Source organism: Aspergillus tanneri (assembly GCF_003426965.1).
Source record: "Aspergillus tanneri strain NIH1004 chromosome Unknown AapTan_1_pilon_pilon_pilon, whole genome shotgun sequence".
Lineage (NCBI taxonomy): Eukaryota > Fungi > Ascomycota > Eurotiomycetes > Eurotiales > Aspergillaceae > Aspergillus > Aspergillus tanneri.
Window position 1 is genome coordinate 831,155 of NW_022984628.1, and position 24,035 is coordinate 855,189.

At 45.0% G+C, this 24,035-nt stretch overlaps 7 protein-coding genes across 7 annotated transcripts; 2 read left to right on the top strand and 5 right to left on the bottom strand.

Annotated features, from left to right (window-relative positions):
• Positions 1-1,744: 1,744 nt before the first annotated feature.
• ATNIH1004_002315 (uncharacterized protein) lies at positions 1,745-2,271 on the top strand (the record flags this gene model as incomplete). Its single annotated transcript, XM_033567010.1, has 3 exons — positions 1,745-1,892; positions 1,960-2,013; positions 2,066-2,271. The coding sequence occupies 3 exons, from the start codon at positions 1,745-1,747 to the stop codon at positions 2,269-2,271; spliced, it is 408 nt and encodes a 135-aa protein (XP_033429005.1).
• Positions 2,272-3,229: 958 nt separating this feature from the next.
• Positions 3,230-3,628, top strand: ATNIH1004_002316 (uncharacterized protein; the record flags this gene model as incomplete). The annotated part of the gene is made up of 1 exon (XM_033567011.1): positions 3,230-3,628. One exon carries the CDS (start codon positions 3,230-3,232, stop codon positions 3,626-3,628), a length of 399 nt encoding a protein of 132 aa, XP_033429006.1.
• A 181-nt stretch (positions 3,629-3,809) lies between these two features.
• ATNIH1004_002317 (hotdog fold domain-containing protein) lies at positions 3,810-4,394 on the bottom strand (the record flags this gene model as incomplete). Its single annotated transcript, XM_033567012.1, has 2 exons — positions 3,810-4,214; positions 4,272-4,394. The coding sequence occupies 2 exons, from the start codon at positions 4,392-4,394 to the stop codon at positions 3,810-3,812; spliced, it is 528 nt and encodes a 175-aa protein (XP_033429007.1).
• Positions 4,395-8,292: 3,898 nt separating this feature from the next.
• ATNIH1004_002318 (uncharacterized protein) lies at positions 8,293-8,986 on the bottom strand (the record flags this gene model as incomplete). Its single annotated transcript, XM_033567013.1, has 2 exons — positions 8,293-8,539; positions 8,601-8,986. 2 exons carry the CDS (start codon positions 8,984-8,986, stop codon positions 8,293-8,295), a joined length of 633 nt encoding a protein of 210 aa, XP_033429008.1.
• A 3,318-nt stretch (positions 8,987-12,304) lies between these two features.
• ATNIH1004_002319 (RNA recognition motif domain-containing protein) lies at positions 12,305-12,741 on the bottom strand (the record flags this gene model as incomplete). Its single annotated transcript, XM_033567014.1, has 2 exons — positions 12,305-12,581; positions 12,641-12,741. The coding sequence occupies 2 exons, from the start codon at positions 12,739-12,741 to the stop codon at positions 12,305-12,307; spliced, it is 378 nt and encodes a 125-aa protein (XP_033429009.1).
• Positions 12,742-16,572: 3,831 nt separating this feature from the next.
• Positions 16,573-17,480, bottom strand: ATNIH1004_002320 (uncharacterized protein; the record flags this gene model as incomplete). Its single annotated transcript, XM_033567015.1, has 4 exons — positions 16,573-16,576; positions 16,644-16,833; positions 16,882-16,984; positions 17,037-17,480. 4 exons carry the CDS (start codon positions 17,478-17,480, stop codon positions 16,573-16,575), a joined length of 741 nt encoding a protein of 246 aa, XP_033429010.1.
• A 2,734-nt stretch (positions 17,481-20,214) lies between these two features.
• On the bottom strand, positions 20,215-22,784 carry ATNIH1004_002321 (uncharacterized protein; the record flags this gene model as incomplete). Its single annotated transcript, XM_033567016.1, has 3 exons — positions 20,215-21,957; positions 22,015-22,307; positions 22,370-22,784. 3 exons carry the CDS (start codon positions 22,782-22,784, stop codon positions 20,215-20,217), a joined length of 2,451 nt encoding a protein of 816 aa, XP_033429011.1.
• Between the last annotated feature and the right edge of the window lie 1,251 nt (positions 22,785-24,035).

Here is a 24,035-nt window from a genome sequence, read left to right on the forward strand (position 1 = left end):
GAATTGTGCCTCGCGAACAAAGGTTGTGGGTCACATGATACATCCCAATGTAGTATAGTCTTGACCTGTGCAAATAGATGTTTCCTAATCGGGTTAGTGACCTGTGCAGGCAGAATTTTGACCTGTGCAAATAGTGGCGCCCCCGAATATGGTAGATCCCTAACAGTGACGAGGTCATCACAAAGTTATGTGGAGAATATGGCTTAGGTTGTGCTAGGATTTTCGACTGGATGAACTATTAATATTGTGGCTTTTTTATTATCTACTTTTGTTTTTTAATATCTTATGTGGTAATCGCTTATACTATCGCTATTAAGTCCACAAAATTATCATCCGACACCGCCTATGACAAAGTACAACCCAAGTTCATCACATTTGGTGATCCTCCAAGCAGAGGTACCGTACAAAGCAAAAATGGAAAAAAAAAAAAAAAAAAAAAAAGAAAAGAAAATTAGTAATATACAGAGGTATTAGCCTAGTATAACGCTTACCAGTACAGTTGAACTGCATGGTCTGTCCGGGTACCGGAAGACTATTACTTGCTGCATGCGGGTGGACAAGTATCCTGCCTGTGTGCTGCATGCGGACGAGTATCCTGCCTGTGTGATATATCCCCCAATAATGCAGAAATGATGTGTCTCGCCCTAATGCAGTGTGACTGACACACTATGTCCTTGAACTGACCAGCATGGAGTGTTGTCGTCAACTTGATTTGCATTATCGGGCACCCCGTTCTGGACACTCCGTTAAGAGTCGGGTTTTCTTAAACCGGACAAGAGCAACTACAGATGTTGCAGTGATGGGATTCTATTACCTCACAATTACTCAATAATAGGCTCAGTACACGGTTTCGTCTTCCATGGAGGATGCGGATATCCACATTCAGCTACCGCCGGACTCTCGATACTATTATAGGTACTCCAACATGGTGCATACAACCAATTATTATTACGGCAAGGATGGAATTATGGATCCTCGGCTCCCCTTAGTGATAACCGCTGGCGAAATTCTTGTGTACGCCGTTCAGAATATGCCCTTGTTAGACGAAGAGGGCAGCTAGTAAAACAGTTTTTTTAGTGACGGCTAACTATGACGTCTCTGTAAGGAGAGAATCCGTGGATTTGGAGTTTATGTTGCAGTTGACAACCATGCACTCGGAATATGCCTTGAGCTGCAACCAGGGTAGAGAGAGGGGAGTTAGGAGTTCACGTGTGGCAAGTAGTCCACCGGACCTCACTGCCCTGTATATTTTTTTTTTTTTTTTTGCCTTAGTCGGCTATATAAAAGAGCAATCGTAACTTCTCTTCTTCCTTTTCCACCAGGAAAAGAACGCGAACAAATCCCTTTCTCCCCTGCCCCGCCGCCCCTGACTAATCTTACAACATCTAATTTTATCTATCGAACTACTTTAAAATTTCTTAAAATGAAGGTTTCTTTACTTCTTGCTTTTTTACCCTTATTTTCTAGTACTCTGGCGACCCCTGCACAATCTTGGACCGACATTTGTGAGGCTACCTCGCCTCCGGCTGATATAGATATCAATGGGCAAAGGTTTAGATACGTCTGCAGACATCAGCACTTTGGGTCGGTGTCTGCCGAGCCTGGAACCTTTAATCATCCGGATGACTGCGCTCAGCTTATCGTAAATCAGGTGAACAAGGTTGTCTCCTGGACAAGAAGTGGTAAATGCTATATCGCGACATTGGATGGTACGAGGCCGAACAACAGGGCAAAGGTCCTCGCCATGGAGAAGGTTGACGACGGTCTTATTATTGATGACCCCTACCCTGGTCTGGACCTGGAAACGTGCAAGGACAGATTGGAACAAGCCGAGGAAGATCTACAGCAATGCCAGAATCCACCCCCGGGCGATCAGAATACAACCCCTTCGTGTATATCAGCCCCCTCCCTACCTTATCTACCCCCAAACCAGAATAGTTTCACTGACGACCGTAACAGGTGGCGGGACGCACCGCCAACGTTCTAGGGACTGGAAGGTGTTTTGTGACCATGGTTGGATACCCGATATCAGCAGAGATGAATAGAGCTAACATCACCGTTATAGCTACACAGGGTTCTGGGACGCAGCCAATAGGAGAGTATACCACGAGTACCTTGGCGGAATGTATCGACCTGTGTGCTAGGATGCAAAGCGAAGATTGCAAGATAGCCGTCAAGATGCCTTATCCGAGCAATAACTGCAAATTGTCTAAGGGACCCCTCACGGGGACCTACCAAAGTCAAGGTGCCCAGTTCGCCGTGATGCAGTAAGCTGAGAAGTGGATATCCTTGTGAGAACACATGGCCTCAATTCTTTGGCACTCATCTTGGACCGTGACGGCTCATGTTTAATTGTACCTGGCGTGATCGTCAGGGGGGTTAACGTTGTGTCAACCGTGGATTACCGCTAGTCAGTGCTTGGTACAAGGATTTGGTATTTTTCGATTATAAGCCAGTGTTTGTTCCAGTTGTATTTTATGTTTATTTTAGTTGTTGGTCCGCCAGATTGAGAATCATTTACATAGGACCGTTAGATTAAGAGAATAAGATTTCTTGCTCAGTCGTGACATGGCGTATACGAATTTGGTGTAAAGTCCACATGTTGATAGTGCTTAGCAGAACGATTTTAAACCAGAATTAAGTGGTATTTGTAAGGGTGCTGACAATATCCCCCTCGGCAGATATTATTCGGTCGAATATTGGCGGCGGATACGATATTCGCCGCCTCTTCCACGGCGAGTACGAATATCGAATATTATTCTGCAAGCAGCTTCGTGGTGTGGAAATGATATACGGTTGAATTGCCTGGTGAATTTGTCTGGCGAACTGGTGTGATAATGTCTTGTGGTTTAGTCGTCTGGCGAATTCGCGTGGTGAATCCCTAATGAAGTCCCCTGGTGAAGACGTGTGGCCAAATTGCCTATCTCTCATTGCTTGCAAATCACACCAGGGAACCCAATCTTCGTTGATAGATCTACACGAAATGCCATTTGGAGTAAAGGGCGACGGTACTATATTGGTGATAGTTCTGATGGTTCCAGCATTTCTGTATGCACATTAGTCAAATCATTTTGATACCTTGAGTCGGTTAGCATGGCGGCAGATACTTTGTAGAACGTTTGATGTTCAGTCCATAATCTCATAGTTTGTTTGTAAGGATTATGGGATCTTGAGGAGCAGTTCCAGAATGCCATGAAGCATGACTGTACGGTCTCCGCATAGGTTAGCTATGGACAACTTCTCTGGATCACCGCGCAAGCGGCCACAACGATCTCAGAGAATAAACTATCGCCTTCTTAACGATGGTACTGACGAAGAGGTGACACCAGAAGACCGTATTATTGAAGAGCCTTTTCTGAATAGGCTTCGGAGCAGCATCGAACCTATTACGCCTGACGATTCTGCCAGCCAACTAACCCTAAGTCGAAGCCCTCTCATAGAATCGGATCAACAGATCGAAATAACTGCGGATGCGTTGCCGGAGGTGATCAGCATCTCTGGCGGATTTAATATTTCTCGGAAGAAGATGCAGAACCAATCTCTCTGTGGGCTCAGTTTGAGTCCTTACCCAATACCAATTGACCGAAAAATCTCTAGACGAACTACAGTACTCTTCACAGGTTTCTAGCCTTTGTTATGTAGATGTTAATAGCTAGGGTGCCCTAGGGTGATAGGGTATCCATGAATTATGAGTAACATGACAAATCTAATTAGAAGGTCTGACAACCAAAATCAATCGAAATCCCTCCTCCAAGCATGTGCCAGATTATGGCAAGTTTTCCTGAAGTCACAGGTTGTTTGTACTGTAGTTAATTTCGGGGCCGCACAAATAACGCATCCGCTTTTATTGCGTCAACCATATCACCCGCCTTACTCCCAGGAATCTGGATAGATGCTGTAAGGTAGATTTTGCGCCCTTCCACTTTCTCTGGTCTTGCACATAGGCGGATAGGAGCATCTGGTGGAACCGAGTGTGCGAAGGATGTGTTGAGGTAGGCTGTGAACGCCGGCCGGCAGCAGTCTGCAAGAATACGGTCTAAGAGCAAGACAAGGTATCCACCAAACATTTTGCCATCGTAGTAACACATCTGCTGCCGTGGGCTTAATTTTATAAGAGCCTCTGCTTCCATTCCCAGGGGATGACGTTGGAAGGTAGGGTTATAGCCTTGCAATAGAGAGCGAAGTAGCTCTTGTGAGGATTCTACCGATGGCTTCTGTTGAGGAAATCACTGTTAGTATTAAAAGTGGCTGTGTTTTGATGGGCAACATACGATCACTCTCTTTGGGATATCTTTTACTTCGTTATATAAGAGGCTAGCTTGGTAGGGTTGTGCTTGCCCCTGATACCCGCGTACAGTCTGATAAGTCAAGCGAGTCGCAAAGTGTCGAGACATTGTTATGAATTTTGATAAATCTTATTTCGTTGACAGAATAAAAAACTTGTAATGTGGCGGATCTTAAGTTAATGTGAGTTGTACAACTACTTATAGAATGATATCAACTTCCGAGTCTAAGAAACCGAATACCATATCTAGCCATATTTGTGAAAACTTCTCAAAAGTGCAAAAAAAAAAAAAAAAAAAAAAAAACGGCATCCTTTTGCTGCGTAAGCGCTGATCTGCGAGCCGATTTGGGGTCGCACTCCCCTGTCCCTCTCCATTAAATGATCGAGCTGGTTGCGACCCCATTTCAGTACGGCAACTGCACGCAGGGAGACGATAACCACCTATTTCACTCTGCTATTATGGTCTAAGCCTATTAAGGACACAGCCAAACTCCCATTGATCTATGATTCACCGTGATGCTATGATGGATAGGAGAAATTTAGCTTAGTACAAAAGCTACCTGCGAGCCCATTTGGGACCGCACTTTCCCGGCCCTGTCCCCACTATACTATCCCCACTATAAGCGTAAGCTAGTAGCGACTCCATTTCGGTACGGCAAGCCAACTAAAGCCACCACGATCTTACAACTGCGGTAGACAATATAACTTAATATGAAAATTAATCTAAATAGCTTGAGCTTAAATACTTAAGTCCACACCTCAACCTGCCAACACTGCGTCCAGGTTTTATAGACTTCACCGCTAAGTTCAAAACTAAGGCTACTAAAGCCAAGCCTCTAGCTTTGAAGAGCATTTCATATCCTCTCTTTGACTGTCTACAGAAATCGTGACTGCTCCTCATGGCGCGGACCGTCGAACTTTGTTTGCCGGTAAGAACATATATTTGAGATGAACGAGGAATAAGCATAAACTAAACGCCTTTCGAACCAGATTTCAAATCCCAGTGATGATTTACAAAACAAACGTTCCTGTCGGACTTTACCCGACAATTCTATGGAAAAGCAGGCAGATATGGATGTAAGTGTCTCACCTTTTAATACTTGTACTTTTAGTGATTTATGTTTCCTATAGTTGGCAGAAGCACTCTTACAGAAACTAGTAGCTTTAAAAACTCGCCGTTTTGCACAGAGAATAGCCATTGCCGTTTACATGGTCGGGCCTACCCAGAATACGTCCTGGATGATTGAAGGTCTAGAAGAGGGATTTGAAGTAAAGAAGCCAACAGATAAATTTTACAGTGTTTGTGAGGTAATGGCACGGGAGGGATATTTTAAAGCCATGACATTTGAAAATAAAGCAAACGAAGACGCAGAGGGCAATAGGGCCGCTTCTAATACATAGTATCTGGTGGAATGAGGCGGCCGGGCTATAGCTCTTGATCACTCTCTAGCTTGACAAAGCAGCTTAAGGAATTTACTTTGCATTGGAGTTCGCTCGATCTAATAGTTAATCCAGTTGCGGTTTGTAAAAATTATCTATAGCTATACACATTAAAGTAGGGCAAATTCCATGAGGTACTCGGGAACTGAAGCCAAGAAGAGTAAGCTTTTGGCAAATCTGTACAGAGTTGTATCCTGGGGCATCATATCAGCTAGCTACAATCTTCCAATTCGCCAACCTACTGCAGTAAAAGTTAGCTTTTATCTCCTCCATTGCCTACTGCTAGAGGCCATGACGATGAAAATGAATGCCTTGGCCTGAACGTCGGGTCACCAGTTAAACTATATACTAGTGAGTCGACTAAACATAATACTGATCCGTAAGTCTGATTTTAGTCATTTCATTCATCGCTCTCTAATGCATGCTTGATTTCATAAGAATAGCCTGCGGAGCTATTTGAGGACGCATCCATCTCAATTACGTTAGTGACCGGTACGACGTGCCGCGGGCCCATCTGGGTACGGCAGGCCTAACCCACTGTACATATGTTACCCACCGCATTTAGCGAGGTCGGAACCCTCTGTATCCGAAGACGATGATCACAAGCCATGTTCTAAGCTGGTGAAACCTGTTAATCTCCGGCACAAATCCAAGGTTCCACAACAATTATTTACTCTACTATTTCCAAAGTGCTTAAATACCTGCTGAGCTCTCAGTTAGACCTCTCTGGATCGGTTTTTCCTTAAAGAAAGACTACAGTGCCAAAAATAATCCTTCTTTAAATCCAGCCTAGTCAAAATATTTTTCCATTGCACGAATTTCCAGCTGGAACTTTAAGCTCACATTATGGTAGCGCGAACTTATGAGTTTTGTGTCAAGGTAAGCAGTTTCTATGCCATTACCATACCAGGGAGATTAAATAAGGGCCAAACATTACCGAGTTAGATATTCTACGACAGCGACACAGACAATAACGATTCCACGAAATTCTCATTTCGAGATGAGTTGGAGCCGCTGCAAAAACCAGACCTCAATGTGAGTACCCTATCTTCCTATATGTACAATATAAATCTCTAGTTACTTATGCGTCCCTTAGTACGCAATTGAATTCCTTCAACTATTAACTGCTTTTAAAAGCCGCGACTTAAGGCGGAGAATGACCATTGTCCATTATCTATATAAACATTTGCAGGATACATCCTTCTTGTACCAAGTTGAAGGGCTCGAAGTGATGGTCCCATCAAGCAGGTTGCTTGACGTCTACAACTTCCTGAAGACAGAACTTGCTAATATCGAAGCAAAGCCTAAGGAAGACGCAAGCAATAGAACAAACTACTCGGAGTGTACATAGCATGCTGCATCAACAGCTGGAAATTAATTATACTTCTCCGCAGTATAGAGCTCAGGTCAAAAATTCCACAGATTTAAAGCTACTACTCACCACAAAAGATATATTTTACATTTTATAGAAGCCTTATTTTTCTCTTTTTTCACGTAGCGAAAACATGCATACACTTCTATATAGAACCGCATAGCCGACGTATTTGCGCTTCCTTTCGTCTAATCGTAGGAACTATAGGTATACAACATCGCGTATCCATAATTTTGAAAGTAACAATATTCAACTGTTCAATTTCGAAGACTAGCCGTCAGTCTCAAAATGACATGTATGTTCTTAATTATTCAGGACATTGTGGTGGGCTGGTGCTTATTCACCTAAACTCCACGCTATTATACTAGCCTAGAAATATGGTAAAATGCTACTTTCAGGAATGCCTAGGACATTACTGCATTAAGATTTGCTGCGAGCCCGCCTTGTCCAGAGGCTATTTGACAGAATCTTGATAGAAAGAGAATATTGACAACACTGGAGTATAAATTTATTAATCAAAAAGAAAGTAGCACTGTCATAGGGCAATATTCTGGGTGCAGAACTGGAGCAACTTAGTGTAAGTAAAAAGGACTGGCGGCTTTTACTTTATGGTAAAATAAAACGGGCTGCAACATGAAAACTGGTTTGCATACGAAAAAATAGTGATTTTGGATTCCAAAAGTTGTTAAGGGTCATTGTTTTCTAAGGGTACTAAGAGGGTGCGGAACGATTTGGGAACGCACTCGGCTACTTCACAACAGCTGCGGTGCCACTTAGGTACGGCAGGCCCACCTGCGGAGTTAGGAAATTGCAACTTCCCCATGCGCTGCCTGCTCATGACATAGCGGTATTGAATAATCGAGAGTCTGGAAAAATGACGGCCTGATCGACATATGCTACTGTGGCACGTTGCGTCTGATTTACACATGGCTCAGCTGTGTAACATTATATTGGCTACCTATAGAAACTATTGAGTGCAGACTTTCTAAAATGTGCATATATGGACTAAAGTGATTCGAATCATGATAAGATACAAACAACTGACAGAAAGCAGCGGTTGAACTGACCCCCTTCCCTCACTAAAAAAATCAAAAAGTTTCCGAGCGTTTAGCATTTACTGCCATTATTAGTACATCGGCCTCTAGTGTCCTTTCCAATGCCACCTGCCTACATGCCGAGACATTGGTGGATACTGTCAGGAGCTTCCTTGGAATCCTGGGCTGACCCTCTGGAAGCCAGCCTTGATCTCCATTTCATGTTCCTTCTTGACACTTTCAAGCTTCCCGAATTGGTAGATGATGAGAAGCGCCAGGGAGCCGGAGACAGAAAGTCCCGTGACGATGGTTGTCAGAACGGCCATGATTGACCACTCGCCCTCCCGTGCAGTATAGACATTGACGAGCGTTGTGATCAATCCAGCTAACGCATTGAGAAAAGTTGGACTATTTAGAATACATAATTAGCTGTGATTGCTGTAATTTTCTGCGAAGGTGTGTCTCTTACGCGAATAATTTGTTAATAAGCCATATATAGTTGCTTCTTCGCTCCCATGAAAGCCAGGCCATGAGCACAGCACCAAGTACCATGAAAAAGCACGCAATCGCGAGCAACGGAGGATTCTGAATGGTATTGAGAATGACCTGACCAGCTTCTGTCTTCTCCAAGTCTTCCTTTAAAGAATGAGATCGCTGCAGTGAAGTAAAAGTGCCAGGGACTACTAAGTATCCAGCGAGTAATGCCCAATGCGCAGCACCAGCGAGTACATTGTAGAACCATGGAATATCCTCAAGAAGCATGTGTGTATAGCGTGTTTCAATTGTATAGGTTGTATCGCTTCGGTGGAGAGACGTGACTTTTTCTACCTTATCTGAGGCCTGAGAGAGTTCCATTTTTCTATTAGCATTCAATAATCACCGAAGGAGTCTGGACTTAGGACTTAGAAGTCGACCGTTTCAATCTTTATATTCGCAAGGGATATTACGGGTGAGCCATGGGTGAGCACTGTCTCCATCACCCAAGTGATCGACGTGAAGTTGGCCCAATGTATGGCAGCCATATTCCCAAGTAAACTGAAACGCCGAGATAGTTATTTGCTTCTCCGTGAGCATTTCCCCTTGGTTTCAGTATACAATAATACGGTACAGGCTTAGGTACCTATAATTTTCACGAATGCGGTAGAAAACTACGTGCCAGGGCTGAACAAGTGAATAAATATACACTAAATTGCAAAACCGCCGCAAGAGTCTTATACTCTCCGATTGTATTTCGAACCCTAATGCCAAGATGAGCTAAACTACATTAAGATATTCCTGATTCGTGGATCCGGTATTATATTGTACATGACTGTCATACTTCTAGCTGTTTTATATTACTTGTACCGGATATACAGCCGCTACATTTTTTACCCCGCCATGTATTCCTGTCACCCTGCCGGGAGATCCTCCCGGATCCTGTCGATCATAACTGCGCAATGGCACCTAATCTAGCACAGTCAACCCTGGAATTTATCCAGGATATGCTAATGAGCAATGAGCTTACAAATTCACAGATTGCTGAAGCTGCTGGCTGCCATCCGAGTACTATTGGTAGGCATCGCTTAAACTTGCGCTTGTTTGGTTGTATCAAGGCGCCTTCAAATAAAGGCGGAAGACCGCGACGTCTCACGCCACTTATGATTCAAGCTCTTTGTGATCACCTACTTGAAAAACCTCATTTATATCTTGACGAAATGGCAATATTTCTATGGGATAGTTCCAGGAACAAGTCACAACCTGCAGCATTAGCCGTGCCCTTAAATATAATGGTTGGTCGAAAAAGACAGCCAAGCAAAAAGCAAAAGAGCGGAATGCAGATTTGCGTGATAAATATCTTTATTTTATTTCAGATTTTAGCTTATACCACCTTGTCTATGTGGATGAATCTGGATGTGATAAAAGGATAGGATTCAGGAGAACAGGCTGGTCTCCTCTTGGCATAGCACCCTCCCAGGTGACAAAGTTCCATCGCGATTAGCAGTATTAGATACTCCCAGCATATACTTAGATGGAATTATTCTCTTCGCATCTTCCAAGGACCGACCGATGCTTTGTCTTTGAAGATTTTATCAGGAGCTTCTTAGCATTGTGGAAAATGCCTGAGCCAAAATCTGTCCTTGTTATGGACAATGCCTCCTTTCACCACTCCGAGAGAATAAAACAATTATGCTCAGAATCAAGGGTTAAATTGGTTTATTTGCCTCCGTACTCACCGGATTTGAACCCGATCGAGGAGTTTTTGCTGAGCTGAAGGCCTTTGTTCGACGGCATTGGCAATTTTATGAAGACAAACCTGACCAAGGATTTGATTCCTTTCTTGAGTGGTGTATCGAAACTGTGGGCGCAAGGGAGAAAAGTGCAAGAGGGCATTTCCGAAACACCAGCCTGACTGTTAAAGAGATGCCCTGCGCGTAGGTGCAGTACTTAAATATAGCAACTCTACAATTACTGCTAGCCGAAGTTTCGACTTGGGATGGGAAGTAAAAGCTGGAGTTCAAACTACAGCCCACTGAATCCGTGATATAAATAGAAGAACAGAAGAACCATAATAATAAGCACATAAGATTAGAATTAGAATACAGCTAAAGTGTTTAACCATCCGCCGAATGTAAGCTATTAAATGTCCTAAATTCGTTGACCGTCTGTCTCACGTCAACCTCCTCCATGTCTAATAATAGTCTCTATATATTCGCCTGCACCGCTAAGATGTATATACTGCGATGGCACGATGGACACCGAGAAGTCGAGAATAAGGAGGATAATAGTACGGCTCGGGCTAAGGGTCAGTGTGCGAGTAACTGGAAATAACAGATCACGCAGAAAAGGACTTCTTTCCGTCGAATCGATTCTATACTGATACGGTACGCCTGTTGGTTCGAAATATATCTGGAATTCACCAAACAAGCGATGATAGTCAAGAGTCAATGTCACGGCATTAAGTGGGCTATTAATCTTTGGTCCATTAATTAGATAAATAACACCAGGGTTAAATATATCCAATATCCGGAGTATATTCTTCTTTGAGTCACTCTAGGGATTATGTAGTAAAGAAAAAGAATATCCCAAGCCAACGCACCAGTCCGCATCTCCAGAGGCAACTGTTGTTAGACTGTGCGGCAGAATGTGGGCAACTTCCAGGAATTAAACCTTTTATTGTTCTTTAGTAGCATTCATATCATCCTTGAATTCTCGCCTTCCTGCTCGAAACGCTTTCTGGCTTTTTTCTATAATTTTCAGAAACTACACACCGATGTCGATCACGCAAAAGGCAACTTCGTCGTAGAATAGATAGGCGTTGTGGTGTACCGGTAGGTGTAGATGTTTGTATCCGGACAACCGCGGGCGTGGGTTGGGGTGTCTTACAGACAAGCTCTAACTAAAGCGTTACAGTTAGTCAGTCTTTCTAGTGTTAAAATTAAACTGCTGAATACGTGGAAGAAGGAAGTTCTAACAATATACTCTCAAATTCTTCGATGCGACCTTGACTTAGTCTTTTGATCTGAACTCCAACAAGGGAAATTATCGAAGTAGGATAAGCGACTCTGAGATCGGTGCCATCTGGATATTCTGCTTCTGGACATAGATGACCGTAGATGTATGTAAAAAAGAACATTAAAAATGCATCCCTGGATGCAACGTGTTCAAATGTGGCCTGGATAAGCGCCGCAGGTTTGTAACCTTTCTGTGTGGTTTGTTCCAGACCATAATGCTTGACAAGGGTATTGAGGAGGGTTGCTGCCGTCTCGCTTTGTTGATGCTGTAAAAAGAAAGGTTGCGAGAAGTTTAACACCTCCTCCAAAGACGACTGATGTCGATGTTGATGCTGGGTTGACGTAAAGGCATCATGGACGATAGTGTAAGGTAGACTTGACAGAGACTCCACTAAGTTTGGTACAATTCTGAATGTCACGTGCTCAAAGAGCTTACTAATATATTGTCAGGTTGCTGTCGGGCAGAACACTCCGTTAGGTCGCCCCAATAAATATTATCCGCTTCGTGCTCACTGGTCCAATTCTCCCAGCTCTGCTTATTAGAACCAGCTGGTCTACAGTAGGAGCAGAAGGAGAGTTTACTTTAGCGAGTTGTTCGAGAGTATTATTTATGAATTGGCTGTTCCCAGGGACTACAAGATGTTAAAAACTTCCACATCACTGGAAGCAACCGTCGCAGGTACTAGTAGCCACCACCACCACTGTAACCACGGTAACCACCGTAACCACCAACATTGTAACCACCACCACTGTCACCACTGTAATTACCACCGTAACCACCACCGTAACCACCACCACTGTCACCACTGTAATTACCACCGTAACCACCACCGTAACCACCACCACCACCACCGTAACCACCACCACCACCACCGTAACCACCACCACCACCACCGTAACCACCACTGGAGCCACCACTGGCTTTCTCCAGGTTAACTCTAATACGGCGACCATCAAGCCTATGATATTACGACCCTATTAGCTGCCTTAATTTCTAAATATTGGATTAAATACTTACTCCTGTTCATGGAGCCCAACTATTGCTGCATCTGCCTCATTCCCACTGCTAAAGGTAACGAAGCCAAATCCTTTACTTCGACCGGTGTCGCGATCACGCATAACTATCTAACTTGACTCAGCGCCCAGCGTTCCTTATAAAAGAGCACAGGGTGTATCAGTGAACTCAGCTTACTGAGTCAAGAACTTGACCAAATTCAGAAAATGCCTGCCGTAAGGTTTCATCGGTTGTATTCCAAGAGAGATTCCTTCGTATTTAAATTAAATAAGCTAGAGGTTATTCCATATTAATTGGTAAGAGGACTTACCCGACATAGACTTTGGCTGACATGGCGAATATGATACGTAAAATACACTTTTTGTGGTTTGGTGAATAAAATCCTGCTGGCACGGTCAAAACAGAAAACAGGCAGACAAGATGGCCAATCTATAAAGAAGCGAGCGTATTTATCCCTTTAAATAGGGATTAATTGTGATGATATCATAGAGGTTGGGCATTCGCGCATGCATGATAGCACACAGAAATCAAGAGTGGATTATCACTAAATACTTTGACCAATCAGAGTGTGATATTCCAGATCCTTGCAAGTTAAAACACTAACCAACCGCCCTTCCGCCTACCGCTAACAGATCTTCTACCGAACGTGTATGGGGTCAACAGGAAATCACTGTCTACACGTCTACAACAGTACATGGCCCATAGAACAGAGTGGATTAGCTAGAGTACGGAAGGACAGGCCGGCTAGATGGCTATTTAACAGGGGCGCTGAGTAAGCGCAAGATCAGATGAAAGATACGGCTAAGGACGTAGAGTACAGCACAGGACCTGGCCTGTTACAGAACAATTCCGCTATGCGATGCCTATGATGACGTTTCCATAAAATAAGGTAATTATTGACTTAAATGCCAAAGCGTCGCAGCAGAATTACATTCTTACCGAACGGCCTCCTAATAAAAGGCCAAGGAATGCAACTCCACCTACCCTAACGCTGACTACGATGTCTGGGAGAAAAATGACCATTTAGAAAGCTCCCACATCTCTTCGGGGTTGCAGTGGCAGTCACAGGTCAAGAAAGGTAATTGCATATGTCATGGCTCGGTCACCAGACCTTCCAGCCCCAACCCTTCGTCATGTTGTAGCACGTGACCGCACACCACCTTCTGTCAGATAAAATGGTGACCAAATAATGATGACAAGAGTCAGGTGATGAAGAGGGGTTAAAAAGGGCTCCCAACACCTAAGCGAAAAGAAAAGAAGAATAATCAATAGCAACAATCACAAGAATGACCATATTGACTAGTACATTGATTAATATAATCTGAAATAATCGGTTAAGCGCATTTTTAAGAATAGTATCTACTTTCCTATTCGGTACTAGCCGAATATCTGACACCTTCAACCCGGCCACCACCTCTGTAGGTAGTTCTTCCCTTAAGTTAGTTGTTCCGAATATGAGTCGTCATACCATTCTGAATAGATCTCGTTTCATTCTTTCCAGGTTAGGGCCGTGTCAGAGTAGAAGCTTCCAGTCACCCATAGATCACCTGTACAAGCCTGTACGCAAATTTTACACGACATCATACTATTTTACTGTTCTAGCAGTAACAGGTAAATTACTCGGAATATAGTTATTCCTTGATCATTCCTAATATAGTTTAGCGTATCTTGGCATCAGGGTTTGAGAAACAATTAAATAGTATATGAGGGTGACGCCGCTTTTGCAAGATAGTGTACCGTCTTTTCAGCGATACTTAGAATGATGATGTATTTCTGATGGAGCAGTTTACAGTATCTAATAAACAGTATAAAGCCTAGCCAACAATTCGATGCGCCTTATTATTATTTGTTCTGTCCACACCACTTAACCCAGTTAATAATATCGCTAATAAACCGGCGCGCGACACCAATCGTCACACCCTGCTTAATAAAGAAATCTGGGTCTTAATCCCTCAGAATTTGTTTAAGGTCGAGACAGTTTTCAGCCACATCACGTGCTTTATAATATTGTCCCTGTAGGTCTCTCTGCTCACCCGCGACAGTTGCCAGTTAGTATATTCATCCACTGCTACATCGAGGAGTCCGGAAATATTAATAAACTCGGTGGACGTCGTACTTAAAACAAGCGCTGCTGTGCTCGCTGTTACAGGCGTAACAGATTGGGATGGCTGTGCCGGGAGAACATTAATATTAATTAGTTGACCCATAGATCCACTTAGTTGATTGTTGTTTTTTATTTCTTTTTTTTATCGCTGTGCCTCCTCTGCATATAGATCTTCACGGACATCGTCCGGAAGATTATCGTGGGTCTCTAAAATACCTCCTTCTTTAACATATTGGACAAGTCTCCTCATATAAAGTGTTGTAAGTCTGTAGTGCTTTTTCCCCAAAGGGTCCTGCCAATACCACTGTCCATTGTGGCAACATGGTGGCCCAGGGCAACGCATTGTCTTATACACATCTCGCCAAACTAAGGATACCCTAGAAACATGCTTAGCATTAACCCGAACATCTTGTTCTGTGAGCATTCTCTTGGTCACTAATGATTTTCCTCTCTTATCTCCCTTCCGCGAAAAAGAGGGGGTCCGTGTCCTCAATATAATTTATGGATATATAGAGCCTGAGCTTCTTCCCAAGACGAAACAGATTTCCCCACATCAAAAGCTGCTTTTCTATAGGTTTCCAATCAACGTTAGTGCCGTTATAGCGCTTATTTAAGTCAGATTGCGAACGGTCATTTACAGATACTTTGACCGCAGTATTATCTGATCTCACCTGTTGGTTGCGGCGTATTTTCCGACGCAGAACATTATCTGCATCTTCCTGTATCTGCTCCCATTTCGAACTGGGAGCTACAACCAGGTCTTGTTCTGTGTCCTTTGACACAGTTCGGTTGTTTAGAGTTACCTTCCACTCAATCATATAATAAATATATGGCTGTTCTCTATGTGGTCCCGGATTTCTTTCTTCAGGCTCCTGGAAGAAGCCGGGCTGGTCGGGCTGGGATTAATGCAAGGGGTATAAGGTTCATCAAGTACATGCTCAGGAGATGGGCAAAATACGGATGGCGTATATTCAGGGCCGAAGTTGCCAGGGGTGGGGGCATACGATGGAGTTTGAGTCTATAAATCGGGCGGGTTAATTTAAGAGTTATTATTATTGTTGTAAAATCGGAACGTCATCCCCAAGGCAATCGATGCCACAGAGGAGTCTAGTATGTGAGACATCGGATGTTAGCCGGCACCACGTGGTGTCTACCAAGGAGTCTAGGGGAGGGGAAGCTGCAGCTGACAGGCCGAGTAAAATAATAAGCAGGGTTATGGATATTGCACCACTAAAACAGGTATTGCAGAGCACTATCCGTATCAAGTAACCTGGGACAAAAGCTCCAAATTGCCACGTCGACCGTGACAGATTCTGTAGGAGACAGAGAGGTTATATTAACAAATTGCCAGATCCTCGAGGCACCTATGGGGGTTTGGCTAGTTTGCATTAAAGAAGCTTCTAGATACCATGGTTTCCCAATACAAGCACCATACACAACTACTGTAATTTACTGTCATCTAACAGTTTAGTACAATACATGTTATACTTCCGGAAAATAGCTTTTCCTTAAATATTCCTAATATGGTTTAGTCCGCCTTGGCATGAGGGTTTGAAATACAATCGGAGAGTGTAAGACCCTTGCGGCGGTTTTGCAATTTAGTGTATACGCTAGATTTGGATCATAAGATAAAGTTATGGAAACCACATTCATCATGTAAATTTATTCTAACATAAGAGATTGGTTGCCTGGTATAAATTTAACATTGAGATAAGGAAAGACGTTCTAATTATCTGAAAAAGTATCTGGCTCATTACTCTCCAATTCATGCTTTCGCTCTTTCCCTATCCTACAGAGGATATGAAGCGGTCGGAGGCACCATTGTGTCGCGTTAACTTCTAGGAATGGATGCTTGAGAACTGATAAGCAGCAAAGTCAAATTTGTTTTTTACTCAATCTTACCTGAAGAAGGCCCTTTGCCGTTGCTGTTGGTGGAGCACCAGCGAAATCTTGAGCAAGAAGTCCTGTTGTGCCGCGTACGTTGACGTCTTTCTCGGCGTAAGAAGATTCTGAGCCATACGACAGACCGCCTGAACGTCTCTAGCTTTACCCAGAGGATTGGGTTTCTGAAGTAGGCTATTGCCAATACCCGCTACAAGTGTTAGCCCTCAGTCAGTACTGATAAGTGAAGGTTACATACCGATCTTCACGTCACCCTGATCAGTAATAAGAACATTGGACAATGTAAGGTCTCCATAACAGGTGTCCAAATCCTCGTGGATATAGATCAACCCTTGAAGTATCTGCAAATGTTTAGCTTAAGAGTAAGGAATAAGATCCACTAAGAGACCTTACAGCTTTGCAGATAACAGCAACCTCAACCTCGCTGAGGTTAAAGACTGGAGATAGCTGTCCGATCTCGTTTAGAGTGATTCCCCACTGGTTATAGAGAAAGTAAATATTTCCTTTTAGAAAATATACTTCCTCGAGGCTCAACACATTTTTATGTGAAACCTGTCTGATGCGATCCAGGGGGATGTTCTTTGATTCAACCTTTTGGTGAATGAGGAAGCCAACAGGAAACCCATCCTTGAATTCAATGGCATGGACGTTATTCCAAGGAGGGTTCAGCCCAAAAAAGACTCTATCCACCTGGTCATATGGGGACCCATGTTTAACGAACTCGGGCCGTGCGGGATCATCATGGAAAGACACGGATGGCAAGAGCTTCTTGGGGAGAACTGTCCGCCTACAGTCTGGTAATTCGACTGGAGAACCTAGCTTTTTTGCGGGAGCCATTTGTGTGGAGACAGAATAATGTAGAAATGGAGGAAGTCTGCGTTGTTTGGGGGTAGGATTTTGCACTGTACTGATTCTAACGTCAATATATATGCGCAGCAAAGCGTACATGAACTGTTCCGCAGTACCACAGGTCGCCAGCTGCAGACCTTAACAGGGCCGCGGATGGCGTCTCGCACGAGCCCGAGACTCCACTCCGCTCCACTACAGTAATGTACGAAGGAGTTTGTGACATGAATGTGTCGCTGCAGCTCTCATGGAACATCCCTCGGTTGTAAGATAGCTGACCGATATGCTGTACTCGCGATAGATTTCATGACTCGAGATGGCAGTGAGGAAATTACTTTGCTGCTGCGAGACAATATACTGATCGTTCGGTAAGGTAAATATGGATAGTGCGACCCCAAAAAGGTCTGCGGCCGGCGTGAAGGGCGTAATGGCCTCGAGAGGACCGTCTGTTTTCCCGCAGATCCACATTGCTCTGGAGCGCCTGTTGGAATAGATTGGTTGCCAAGTTTAAATTTAATGAGGCTGAAGACTGGATATACTGTAGCTGTCTAATCGTTTAGAGTGCTAGTCCCATCTAGTATTATTTCCACATGGAGCGAAATATATCTCGCTCCAAGCATGGCACCCTGTCGAGAAGTTGAAGAAAACAAACATCCCTCATAAGTATTCCTACATTCCACACTGCATAGTCTCGTAGCAAATGTCGAAGATTGTCCATATATTCGCTCTCCTCAAATACAAAACTCAGCAATCTCACAACATCTCCTGTCCGCTCTTCGAAAAGAGTAAAATTGGCCAGTATGTTTGCAATTCGGTAGAGTGACAGTGCACATAATGAGACCCAATCCGACCTATAGGCAAAGCGGTAAACGTGAGCGTGGCCAGGAAGAGGTTAGTGTAGTCCTCCGCAGGATCTGTATTCGGGCAAGCCTCGCGAACAATGATTACATCAAGCCTCTCTAATGCAAGACGACAGAAAGCAGGAAACTTTGATGGATGAAACAAATTTCCGGTAAGATAAGTTGGGGTCCATTGTTCTGCTGCCTTCCGAGATGGTTCTTCATCGTTGTCGGATTTATATTCGGCGTCCTCACTGGCCGTGGAAATGGGGCGGGAAGCGAGTAGTCGCCGGTGTATACGAACTCACAACAACAACCGAATGTAGTTTCATCCACATTTTCGATCTTCTTGACTTTCCTGTGAGGACTATTCGTACTCGGATATCGATTTTGGAAAAAGCGGGAGCAATGCGGCATGAACGGTGAAGAGTCTGTTCTTCTCGCTTACATGGAAGAAACAGAACTCCGATTGCAAAATTCTAGGCACTTGTAAGTCTAAAGTGTAGCTTTTTCAAGATATATGGAGCGTACTATGATAAGGACGGGGCATTTTTCCGCTGGCGATAAGGAGCCACCCAAAAGCTTTCTTTTAGGAGGGGTGAGTGGGAAGTCTAGTAAGTACACAGTACTAACAGGAGGACTAGACTTCTGGATTAGTAGATGGAAATTAGCGCAGAAAGTCCAGGCTATTTATACCCCAGTGTTGGTATCCCAAGTAGGATTGTTGGATCAGAGCGCGACACAATAGTGCAATGGCAAGCAGTAGAAAGAAGCAACGAGCCATAATGACCTCGGGTCCTGATTGGAGAACCACATTTAACGTAATTCTTCCCCCCATTTTTCCCACCAGAAACTTTCCTGAAAACAGATGCGATACTGCGAGCCCGTTTAGGTCTGGCAAGCCCACTCTTCATTGCAGGAAAATTGGCCGGCCCTAGGACACATACCCGTCCGAAGTATCGTCTGTCAAAAGAAGGATTCCGCTAATTTATATATCTGTGTGGTTGCATCGTCCAAATATTGTTGACTTGGGGGCTCTTTGAGGGGAAAAATATATTCTTAACAGCATAGCTTCTGCATATTGTATAAATGGTTGATGAACATATTATGTATATCACAGATAAAGCTAGTTTGCACTCCAGAGGCAGCACGGCAAATGACGCAGGGTGGAGAATGACGCACGTTTCAAATCCAAATGACTATGTGTAAATATAAACTTTTCTGACTTTCCTGTTAGAGCTACTTGTAACTTAATTAGACAATCTCGGAAGAGAAAATATGTTGTCATAGGCTAAGAGATTCTCCGGAAAGCGTCATTGATTTTGGAGCGGTTGACGGAGTCTCGTAACAAGGCAGTAGCGAACTGTATTTCATATTACTGACTGATTTTATTTTACACCTGGTCTTAGCAAAATTGGACAAACAGGCCTGCATGGATAGTACGACCCTGGAAATGTCTGCGGCCTGCGGCGAGGGTGCATTATCGAAAGGACCCGTGCTGCGTTTCGAATTTTTATCCATGGATTTGGCAATACACGCGCGTAGAAATGGGCTGCTTTGATCAGGGTATACAGGAGTGTAAACGGCTAGGCCCTGGAAGAGCCAACAAATATTTTACGCTCGGAACAATAAGATTATTGGTAGTGTAGGCCAAATATTGACGGTTAGAATTTTTCTAACAACGGAATTATACAACAAGAGCCAAGCTTCCTTTACTGGACCCGCTTAGCTGGGCTTGGAATGCCTAGTTAAGCATGCTGTTGTAAAACATACAAATCGTACTTGATAATGGTAGATGAAATTGAGATTAGCGCTACATCATGAGATTCAAGATCTTAACAGCAAATGAGCGGAGCCATTTTATGTGCCCTTCGCACAGAATACGGCTATTCACTGTGCTGTGTCGAACGATTGCGCATTTTTTCAGGCCTTGAGCCTTCTTCTTCTGCAGGCCTTTTCCCTGTTTTTGGGTCAAAAGAACACATATAATCCCAGAAGTGTACCATTGGTGGCTCTGTGTGCTCGAGATCCGTCGAAACAAGGACTACTTGGCCTGGTCCTATATCCTCCACAGCTTGTACTGGGCTCACTGCTATGAGTGCACCGTCCTCAATGGCGACAAAGTGGTGGTCGTTAGCGATAGAGAATACGAAGGACTCGAGATGTGAACGTAGTTCGATGTCCTGAACATCAAACTTGCAGTATTCCCGTGTCTTGAAAAAGTAAAACACCGCTAGGTTTCCATCGTGGGACTGGTTCCACACGCTCAAGATCTCTTTTGCCCCCCTATGATGAGGCATGTATACTCTTAAATTCAACGGAGCAACTCCATCTTCATCTTCGAACCCCGGGGCCATCGGGGGCCGTAGGATCAAGGCCTGGCTCATGTCTACATCTGGCAGCATACTCTGATTCTCCACAGATAGTTGCCCTTGATCTTCAACTAGTTGTGTTGGCGTCCCTGGTGGATGGGACTCCAAGCCGATTGAAGATGTAGGTGATGCGTTGTTTGCCTCTTCCACCTGTGTGTGATCATTCTCTGAAAGATTCGGTTCAGACAACGATGGAGACGTACTCCACCAAGGGGAGACAAACTCAGATGGAAATATTCTGGCCCCAAAGAAACTGAAGAATATATCGCGCATAATAGCGAACGCAGACGGATAGGTCCCCGAGGCTTGATCTGGACTGTATACCTGGGGGACGTACAAGAATTGGCAGTTTTCCCGGTGCTCCCTTTGGGAAGGCAGCCCGCATCGTTGTCCAATTTTTGGTGCCTCGCTATACCTATCCACGGTGAATGGAGGGATAATGGTCTCGTAGTCGCTTCTCACGCGTGGAAGATTCAGTATGTCAACGACCCGCTTCGTACCGTTTTCTTCCCATCCTCGAGGATAATTATACAGCTCCCTGGGTCGGTTCGCTACTAGAAACTTCCTTGTGACAGTTTTCATTGTATTCTGCAAGCGGATAGATTGAATTTCATCGGAATCAAATCCCAGCCCACAAGCCAAAAAGGCTAGCCGACGCCTTGCCTCTATTTTAGCCGGCTGAGATATTTGTAAATCGATTTTCTTCTCGTCCAGAGGCCCGGCCAGCTTTGTGTCGGCTAGGCTCTCTATATATCGTACTGCAAACAACCATAGTTGCACGTAAGCTGAAGACGCTCGTAGCGCCTGATACAAAGCTGGACTACCACTATAGCCCACTGTCACTTGCTCAGTAGCATTTTCTGCGACTTGAACAGGCCAACTGTTCCCGCCCCCGCTAAACCTACTTAGCAGGGCATATCTCAAGTCCTTGAATCCCCCAGGAACGAGGCATTGAAGACTAGTGGCGCAGGACTCCAAAAGGAGTGTGTCTTGAGCTAGTGAATGTAAGGACAATATTCGGCCTGGGACGGCAACGAGTTTCCGCAGCAAGTCATCCCGATGCTCGGGCTCTTTTAGCGAGGGAAACAAACAGCCTTCGGCCATAAGATGAGTGACGAATCTGCCATCTGCGCTCGATTGCTGTGGCATTAGGTTTTGCACATGTCGGACCGACGCGGAATCGACGTGGTGGGTTAAACCCTCTGGAAACAGAGACGACCAGATCTGATAAATGCGGTCCAAATAGTGGATGATTTCCTACAACCTGCGCTTAGTAAATTCATTATCCGGTCTGGAACCTAGCTGGACACCTACATTTGGGCATTTCACACGGTCCAGCCGCCGTAATGCTGTGAAGCAGATATCTGCCCAGAGACCAGCAAACGGCAGCAGCCGATCCAAGTACCTGATTATCATCGGATATCTGCGTGATAGACGTTCGAGATCTTCACTTCTGCGTTTTGACAATCTTGATTTCCAAACCCCTATGGTTCCGTCGTCATGAGCGAGCTGGCTGTATCGGAGGTTACGGAAGATATCCCCAAACTCGTATTCCTTCGCGTTGGGAGCCTCACTTATTAATCTTTGCTTCACATGCTCCGGGAGACCTTGCTATCTGTCAGCAAGTAGTATAGTGTATGCTGTACATTATTTTCTATGAGAAACCTACTTCCGTACAGAGTGACAGGCCACCACCGATCTCCTGGAAGTAAAAATTTCTTAGCTGCCGCTATACGGTGCTTACCGTACAAACAGGAAAGTCGATAGCCTTCCGGCAGGAAGAGCCACGGTAGATTAGATGCGTCCGTTAGCTGTTCCTGGGTGACATCACTCAAAGTCACAGCTTGCTGTAGAGCCTCTTCGTCAATGATAGCCGCAATGTGATGGGCGGGTTCCAGCCGCAAACATTGTTCGAGCTCGAATACCCTTACTAGCCTGTTGACGTTCTTCGGATCAAAAACCCTTGAGCCGTACAATGGTGTTTCAAACTCTAGGTGCTCAAGTCCAATCTTTGCGTGACCCCTGAAATACTCATAGCGTTCTCTCATGTATTGCTCTTGTGGGTTATCGCCATGGATACTCATTCTGAAACAATTTCTTCGCCCTTCTAAGGAACCCAGGAGCTAGGCTGCAAAAGAGGGCTTTTCAAATAATGAAGGAAAAGAAAAAGAAAACATCAGGTTCTAGGGAGCTCTGAAACTTTTATTATGCCCCAGTTTACTGCGGACCATTTTGGTGACCAAGTGCTATTGGCGAAACCGTCTATGAATATTCGACCGCCCGCAGCCCTCTATGACCCGCCGTCCTCGTTCACCCACGGCCCTCAATGGCCCGCCGCCTTCTATGACCTGCAGCCCTCTATGACCGGCCGCCCACTGTGACCTGCAGCCCTCGCTCACCCAAGGCCCTCTATGACCGGCTGCCTTCTATGACCGGCAGCCATCTATGACCGTCAGCCCTCTGTGACCGGCAGCCCTCGCTCACCCAAGGCCCTCTATGACCGGCTGCCTTCTATGACCGTCAGCCCTCTGTGACCGGCAGCCCTCGCTCACCCAAGGCCCTCTATGACCGGCCGCCTTCTATCAGCTGCAGCCCTCTGTGACCGACCACCCTCCGTGACCGGCCGCCCTCTATGGCCAGCAGCCCTCGCTCACCCACGGCCCTCTATGACCGGCCGCCTTCTATCGCCTGCAGCCCTCTGACCGGCTGCCCTCCATGACCAGCAGCCCTCGCTCACCCTCGGCCCTCAATGGCCCGCTGCCTTCTATGACCGGCAGCCATCTATGACCGTCAGCCCTCTGTGACCGGCAGCCCTCGCTCACCCAAGGCCCTCTATGACCGGCCGCCTTCTATCAGCTGCAGCCCTCTGTGACCGACCACCCTCCGTGACCGGCCGCCCTCTATGGCCAGCAGCCCTCGCTCACCCACGGCCCTCTATGACCGGCCGCCTTCTATCGCCTGCAGCCCTCTGACCTTCTATTGTCTCATGCTTTTTGTCTTGAGACAAATGCTGTCATGACTCAACTGTTCTATTACTAGCAAAGGCTTGAAACTACAATGGACCTAAGAATGCTGCCATATCTAAATGACTATTATGAGACTGTCAACACAAGCAGCCCCTCCTTACAAGACCGGCAATTACCCCTCGCTAGGTGTAGCGTGCCTGGTGCTATATCATAGAGCCTATCCCAAGCTGATCTCCAAGGGAATATGTCAGATCTTTATCTTAGCGGTAAAGATGCGTGATTGATTACCTCACTAAAACCTTGGAGACCACTAGTTAGCAGTCCCCTTATTGCCGTCCTCTGTGTTTTCCCTGGCTACTCACTTTTTCT